Source organism: Arachis hypogaea, chromosome 6 (assembly GCF_003086295.3).
Source record: "Arachis hypogaea cultivar Tifrunner chromosome 6, arahy.Tifrunner.gnm2.J5K5, whole genome shotgun sequence".
Classification (NCBI taxonomy): Eukaryota; Viridiplantae; Streptophyta; class Magnoliopsida; order Fabales; family Fabaceae; genus Arachis; species Arachis hypogaea.
Window position 1 is genome coordinate 99967780 of NC_092041.1, and position 8385 is coordinate 99976164.

Below are 8385 nucleotides of genomic sequence, written 5' to 3' on the forward strand. Positions count from 1 at the left end.
AATTCTCTGAATTAAACAAAAGCTTAATCCTTGAAGCAAAAGAAACAGCAAAAGAAAAATAAAAGCAAGGTCCAAGACTCTGAGCATCAATGACTAGGAAGGTCAGACATGATTAAAAGCTCAAAGAATTGTTTCCCTAGTCATATGCTTGTGGTGTAATTGTGTCAAGTAATCCTTGAGACAGAGCACTAAGAGTCGAGATCAAGTGTATTTAACAGAGTATGCCAAAGGCTTTGAGCACCACTGTCTGGGAGTAACTGAAAGAAAAATCAAAACCTAAAGAGAGTTCCCCAGTTAAGTGCTTGTGGTATTTTTGTATCAAGTGAAGCTTGAGACAAAACATTTAAAATCACGGTTAGGCTCAAGGTGCAAAGCACCTAAGAAAAGAGAATTAAAGAAAATTTGCTGTGTTCAAGGATTAATTCGAAGTAAACAGATTAGAGAATTCATAATATTATCTGGATTCCAATTCCAAATGACAGTGACATTCCTCTAATTCAAATGATAGTGAGATGCCAAAACTATTCAGGATTGCATTGTATAAACCCCACTTTGAGAAGAGACAGGAGCTTAATTGAATACTCGCTTCTCATGCAAATTCACATCCTAAGCCTATGTTAGTATTGGTTGCTTGAGGACAAGCAACAATTCAAGTTTGGTGTTGTATGGAGGAGCACAGCCGGAGGAATGAGATGACCACCAGCATAATTGAGGTGGTTGAGTTCCTTTCATTCTATTTCCCCTTCTATTCTTATTTTGTTGTCTTCTGTTTTCTTTTGCTTTTATTGCCTGGATGATCTTTAGTACTTTCAGTTCTTAGATTTAGTTTCATTCTGTTATTTGCTTTTAGTTTAAAAAGTTTTTTTGTCTCATGTACCGCTTACTAAGCTTGAATCTAAAAAGAAAAAAAAACAAATGATGTATTGCATGAGAAATTGAGTTTATATTTAAGAGTAGTCTTATTTACTTAAATGTGGTGTTATTATTTGTGATTCTGAATGCATGATATGAACAGTACATAGTTGAATTTGAATCAAAGGATGTTGGTGCATAAGGAATAGGAATTTAGAGAATTATTATGAATTCTCTGAATTAAACAAAAGCTTAATCCTTGAAGCAAAAGAAACAGCAAAAGAAAAATAAAAGCAAGGTCCAAGGCTCTGAGCATCAATGACTAGGAAGGTCAGACATGATTAAAAGCTCAAAGAATTGTTTCCCTAGTCATATGCTTGTGGTGTAATTGTGTCAAGTAATCCTTGAGACAGAGCACTAAGAGTCGAGATCAAGTGTATTTAACAGAGTATGCCAAAGGCTTTGAGCACCACTGTCTGGGAATAACTGAAAGAAAAATCAAAACCTAAAGAGAGTTCCCTAATTAAGTGCTTGTGGTGTTTTTGTATCAAGTGAAGCTTGAGAAAAAACATTTAAAGTCATGGTTAGACTCAAGGTGCAAAGCACCTAAGAAAAGAGAATTAAAGGAAATTTGTTGTGTTCAAGGATTAATTCGAAGTAAACAGATTAGAGAATTCATAATATTATCTGGATTCCAATTCCAAATGACACTAACATTTCTCTAATTCAAATGATAGTGAGATGCCAAAACTATTCAGGATTGCATTGTATAAACCCCACTTTGAGAAGAGACAGGAGCTTAATTGAATACTCGCTTCTCATGCAAATTCACATCCTAAGCCTATGTTAGTTTTGGTTGCTTGAGGACAAGCAACAATTCAAGTTTGGTGTTGTGATGCGTGAGCATCTTTCCTATCTTTTTCTACTGAATTTGCATTCAATTTGTTGAGTTTAATCAAGAATTCATTATCTTTTAGCCACTATAGATGCTACTTTGAGTCGTGTGCAATTCTGTTTATTTTAGGTAGCATTTGGCTGGATTTGATGGAGTTTCCGCAGAAAAAAAGAAGAAGGCGAATGATGCTGTCAATCCTTACCTCTCTGCACTCAAACCTGAATAACTCAAGCTACAAAGGTCCAATGGATGTGATTTACTGGCGTTGGAAAGATAACTTCCAGAGCTTTCCAACGATGTATAATAGTCCATACTTGTCTTTCACCAGTTCTACCAAGGCTGCGCCTAACTTGCTTTAAGTTAGGCGCATGAAGACCTCAAGTAAGGCCAATGTTCAAGCAATGCACACAAGACTAACACTGCCCACCTCAAGTAAGGCGCAACTCACTCTCATGTTGGGCGAGGGTTATTAAGGATTCAAGTGGCCCCCAACTCTCCTCAAACCCAGCACGCAATCTCCCATTTATTCTGATTAAACTTTAATTTTTATTTTAAAATAGAAAAAGATATCATTTAGTTTTAGAAATTATATTTTACATTAATTAGGATTAAATATAAAAGGAAAAAGAATCAGCCCTTCGGACTCTTCTTCTCTTCGACCTCATTCCGCAATTTATAGTTTTACGAATCCTAGTTTTTTTCTCTGAATCATGAGCAACTAAACATCCACTGTTAAGGTAAGAAGCTCTGTCTATTGTATGGATTGATATTATTATTTTTCTATTTTAATTCATGTACTGATTTATAATTCAATAATTGTTTTCGTTCTTTATCTTATGAATTTGGGTGGAACGAAAGTATGATCCTCTTTCTAATTGAGTTCTTGTATAACTTGGAAAATTTCTTTACTTGAACAACAGCTTGAAAATATATTCTCCTAAATTTCTTATTATCTGGACTTAACGGGATACGTGACATATAATCCTCTTATATTTGGGTAATTAGAATTTTTGTGGCATATAAACTAGAATTGAATTTCACCCTCTAATTGGAATTAAGTGACCAAAGAATTGGTGGTTGATGAATTTTAGAGGAGACTAAAAAGGTCTAAGGAATTAGGGTTTAGTCACATATAGTTTGCCATGAATTAAATCTTGCAAGATTAAAATAGTTAGTAAGAAAAGTCAATCAGAAAAATAGATATCTCTGAAGTCTTAACTGTTCTCTCCATATATATTTCACATCAATTTACTGCTTGCTTTCTGATTTACTGAATTTACTGTTTAATGCAATTGAACTCTCAAACACCATTTTCTGTCTGTCTAACTAAGCAGATCACTTGACCATTATTGCTTAATCCATCAATCCTCATGGGATCGACCCTTATTCACCTGAAGTATTACTTGGTATGACTCGGTGCACTTGCCGGTTAGTTTGTGGTTGTAAATTCTGCACCAATATCCTGTAGAGTTATCGTGCACTCTTCAATGGTATATGAAACTTATGGGTCTCAGGATGCCATCGCTCCACAAATGCACTAATCAGCGGCTCATCAAACTTAAACCAATAATCATTCAGCCTTGCAACATGTAATAAATTGGCATGATCTAAGTAGGGCAATACCCGGTCATGCATTATCATCTTCTGTCACCTACAGACGCTTCTAGCACATCGAGCTGGCTGATAAAATAGAAATATTAACAACACAATTACGGGGGCATCATACACAAAAAAATATATAATTCAAAGTAAAAAAAGAATATGGTAGAAGCTAGTGATGTATAACAGACCAGGTTATATGTATTCATTATAATATCACAAGTCTAACGTCACAAGCATAGATAAATTATGAACGAAATTTCTGACTTTAAGTCTCTAGGTTCACCTAAGTCTAACATCCTTTGCAATCATCCAACAACCTGAAAATTCGCTAAATAATGAAACACTAAATTTCAATATCACCAATATTCTAACAGTCAATCACACCTATCGACCTTTACGATCTCATTAGATATTCATATTAAAATTTAGACTATATTCATCAGGATATAAATGTCATCAACAGATCAATAACATAAACTAAATATGGATTTTGATAACTAACCTCATCATCGATAAATCCGGCAACATGCACAATGCCGTTCAAGTGGTATGTATCTCCTTGATTGGCAGCCATTCTTACTTCAGGGCTGATTCTTCCCACTCCAACGCACTAATCGCTGCTCTGTGCCATACTCCGCTGACCGCCGCCGCAACCTTGCCGATTTACGCCGCACATCGCCGCAACCTCGCCATTATAGACCTCACGCCACCGCAACCTCGCCATTGTACGCCGCACGCAACCACTCACTACCTTTTTCTCCACAGCTGCGGGCTCTCTTCCTCCCCAACCTTGTCTCCGAAAACTTCGATACGGTGAAAATAGAGGTTTCGTGTGCAACGTTAATCGCTGCTAGGTCTTCAGCTTCTAACTTGAGGGCAAATTGTTAGGGGTGTTCATGGATCAGATTCGATCCACATATCCGCGGTATTTATCCGAATTTGATCCGAAAAGTACGGATATGGATCCGATCCGCAAGACTATCGGATTAGATTGTGGATTTTGTGTTGGTATCCGCATATCCGATCCGCATATCCGCAAAAATAAAGAAATAAATAAACAAATATTTTTTTATGTTTTATTTCAACTAATAATTATCATATATGTTATATTATTTTAATTTATTATTTAAGAAAAGTATGTTTAATATTATTTTAAGATTTAACATTTTTAAAAAATAGAAAAATAAATTTTATTAATAGAAATAAGCTTTTAAAAATATTTTTGTATTTTGTGTATATATCAGATATCCGATTCGATCTGCAAATGTGTGGATCGGATCCAAACTTAAGAACTGCGAATATTAGATCCGATCCGATGATTTTAGTGCGGATCCGATCGAAATTTGGTCATATCCAATTCGATCCGTGTTCACTCCTAATTTTTTTTCTTTCATTAATACAAAATTGGTTTTATTATTTATTTTTGGATAGGATTGTTAATATTTTAAAATTTTATGAAGAGAAATGATAGGTTACTTTAATATAAGTTTATCAAAATTTACATTACCTCGCTTTGGAAACGTGTAGGTGATGTATCAGTGAAGCGTTTGGTTGGCATTCCTTGATACTACAATTTACAAGAAGTCACTAACCCTAGTAGTGCCCTTTTATTCCTCGTTGTTTTAGTTTTATTTGACACTGGTTTCCAATTCCGGATCCAAACAGACCCTTGCATATAAACCACATAAACCAGTCTTCGCATCTAAAGATCCATCTTCTCCATCGTTGACCCTCTCTCTTTCTCTATCTCTGTCTCATCCTCTCTCCAATGGCGGATCCAATGATGAAGGCACTCACCGCTATAGCTCTGATAGCATCGCTGTTGGTGTGTTCCTCACTTGCTTCCTCCGACGTCCCTTTCATCGTCGCGCACAAGAAGGCCACGCTCAACAGGATCAATTCCGGTGCTGAGAGGGTTTCCGTCACCATCGACATCTATAACCAAGGAACCTCGTATGCTCCGATCTACAACCCTAACATTTTCCTATTCCTTTATTATTATTATTATTATTATTATTATTATTATTCATTTTGTTGAATTTTGTTTTATGTGTCTGAGATCTCAATTCCCCATCCATGCGCATGCATGCTCTGATCGATTGGTGCAATTAGGTTATTGAGATTTGTCAAATTTTTGTACATGTATTTGTGTAATTAGATAAGAGATTTATGCTAGATCTCGATTTTCTTTAATGCCGTGGAAACTTATATATAAAATGGCAATTTTTTGTAATTAAGTGGAAGAAAGATGATCGGTTTTCAATTTTTTGATCTAATTGCGGAAAAGATCGACAGGGGGCAACAAGTGAAGTTAATATTGTGAAAACAGAAAATTTGAACCTTTTGGTGGCTTCATACGAGTTTCAATTGCATATATACTGATTGTACCCCTAAATTTGATTTGATGTGTTGATGTTTGTAATTCAAGATATGGAGAAATACAGTGCGAGCTTGGTTTGTTGCTTTCAACTGTTGCATTTTTTATGCAAGATAGGACCAACACGCGAAGGAAACTTCCTTGTTTTAATGGGTCTGGGGTTTCATTTACCGAAATGGACTATGATAGCAATGGTTCCAAATCAATAAGATAGGACCTTCTATGCTGTTTACTCTTTGCTTATCACATAACGTAATAGGCTTGCAAGTTTATGCTGATTTTTTAAGTTGTTATAGGATTTTCTGTTACTGGATAATGGAAGTGCATTAACATGAGGAATTTCAGTGTGAGCTCTATGCAAACACAATACTTTTCTGATCTATTTTGGCAAAATGATACCCGTGAATGTATTTTAATCTTTACAGGATTGCTTTCTAAATTTCATTAGGAGTGATATAGAATGAACTTTTAGGTACATGAAGCCATTCATGTAAAGCATAATTAATGAGAGGTGTCACAATCATGGGATGAGTTTGAATGACAAGTCGATGAAGATTTCATTTTATATATGACAGTTATAGTTATCTTGTGGTCTCTAATTTTATTTAGTATCCCTCTTTTGCCATTATTTTTCTTTTTCTTATCGTTGCCACTTACATTACTTTTCTTTTTTCTTTGAAAGGACTGCATATGATGTAAGTCTAACAGATGATGGCTGGCCAAGTGATAAATTTAGTGTAATCAGTGGTAGCACCACAAAGTCATGGGAGAAGCTTGATGCGTGAGTGTCGAATTTTTTGCTGTAAATTTTTTGCTACTCTGGGCTATCTCTTGCAGTTTGCTTTGTTGCATTTTGGTTCATTATATTTTGTGTAGCAAATAAATTTTGCACTTTTCAGTGGTGGCATCCTCTCCCACACTTTTGAGCTTGAGACAAATACAAAGGGAGTATTTGCTGGCGAACCAGCTGTCATAAAATTCTGTGTTCCCACAAAGGCTGCTTTACAGGTTTAATATATGTTAGAGTGATGCCTATTTTCATGTGTTGAGATTTTTCTTGTAATAGTGATGAATTTATAATAACAAGAATAATAATTTCTTTCTATAAGGAGGCATTATCAACTCCCATATTGCCCTTGGATGTTCTTGCTGATAGACCTCCTGAGCAGAAGTTTGAATGGGTATGTCTCTTGTATACCTGATTGATACATGCACCGATCCCAAATGTTGCTTTTGTTGACTTACATCTTGCTCTTTGTTTGCATGTAATCGCATCTGGTTGGACTGGATTTCTCAGGCTAAGGTATGTACAACTATTTGTGCTCTATCTAATTGCAGTCTTAGACATTGTTTTATGATGCGAATGACATTGAATTAGCATGAGTGCTACCTATTTTGGTTGATTTTATGCATGTCATATGTCAACCATGATTAAATTTGTCCGATGCAACTTTGTTGAGAATCATATAGTTTAATAAGTTGTGCACTGCTGCTAAGTTGATGTGTTTATGCATGCTTTTACACTTTTTTTCCTCAGATGCATATTTCTTTATATTCTGATGAATTGTTCTTTGTCAACCACTCTTTTGGTGCATCACAGTGTGACCTCATTATCTAATGTCATTAATTTTACTGTCCGCAGAGGTTGCTGGCTAAGTATGGATCTCTTATCTCGGTGATATCCATCATTGTTTTGTTTGTGTATCTGGTTGCTACACCATCAAAGTCCAGCACAAAAGGAAGCAAGAAGAGGCGTTAATAATCGCAGATTAGGACATCTTGCAATCGGAAAATTGAAAGGGGGTAGAGCATGACATTCTGTCAGTGGTCAGTATTTCCTAGTTAGATCAAAATGATGTTGGAATTTGTCGAATGGATTCAGATGTTAGCGAGAGAACTAATTTTGTTTACGGCATAGCCTGAATAGTTGTTTTTTTCAGTTCCCACTGTATGGGATGGATGTTAGCAAGCAAAGTTGTATTTACTGATCATGATATCTGGAGCTGTTTTTGGTTTGAATACCATATATTTAGAACTCTCCATGGATGAATCATAGGCCACAGTATGAAAATCAATTATTTCCAATGGCCTTTTTCATCCTTCCTTCTAGTCTATTCCAGAGTATACTAGGTGTTTTGCTTTGTTTGCTTGCTTTAGAACTCTATGAGCTAGTGACCCTTTTCCTCTATTGATTTTAGGACTTTTAAAACGTGAAACCAAACATGTTATTACACATTTTTCAATATCTCGTTCTGATGATAGAGTCACGAATTGTTTTTACATAAATAAAAAAAAAGAAAGACTTCTTGCTATCAGGTATTCTCAGAATTATATAGTTTTGGAGTTCAAAACAAATTCAAACATTCCGTGTCTTCTATCCGAACTGATTACCTCCAGTTGGGTATCATGCTTCACAAATGAAAAATGATGATAATACGAGACTGTGCACTGTGGTAGTGTTCATTGACTGCATTCCTATTAATGTACCAGCGACCTAATGTGTTGAGAAATACAATTCTTTGGGGTTTTATTTTTAGTTTCTATTTTTTTTGTTTGTCAAGATTTTGTAAAAGACTAAAAGAAATAGTAATATTCAGAACATACGTAATTTTAATATTTTCAAATGAAAAATGCTGGTAGATTATTAGAATTTATTGTA

The 8385-nt window shown here is 35.3% G+C and overlaps 1 protein-coding gene across 3 annotated transcripts; it reads left to right on the forward strand.

Annotated features, from left to right (window-relative positions):
- Positions 1–4854: 4854 nt before the first annotated feature.
- LOC112697134 (uncharacterized) lies at positions 4855–7811 on the forward strand. Of its 3 annotated transcripts, XM_025750171.2 has the most exons (6): positions 4862–5302; positions 6409–6507; positions 6626–6734; positions 6836–6907; positions 7024–7029; positions 7369–7811. In XM_025750171.2, the coding sequence occupies exons 1-6, from the start codon at positions 5118–5120 to the stop codon at positions 7483–7485; spliced, it is 588 nt and encodes a 195-aa protein (XP_025605956.1). In that variant the 5' UTR covers positions 4862–5117; the 3' UTR covers positions 7486–7811. The 3 variants fall into 3 exon arrangements, with proteins under 3 accessions (XP_072053488.1, XP_025605956.1, XP_072053489.1); XM_072197387.1 differs by lacking the exon at positions 7024–7029 and having other exon boundaries at positions 4855–5302; XM_072197388.1 differs by lacking the exon at positions 7024–7029 and having other exon boundaries at positions 6836–6911.
- Positions 7812–8385: the final 574 nt, after the last annotated feature.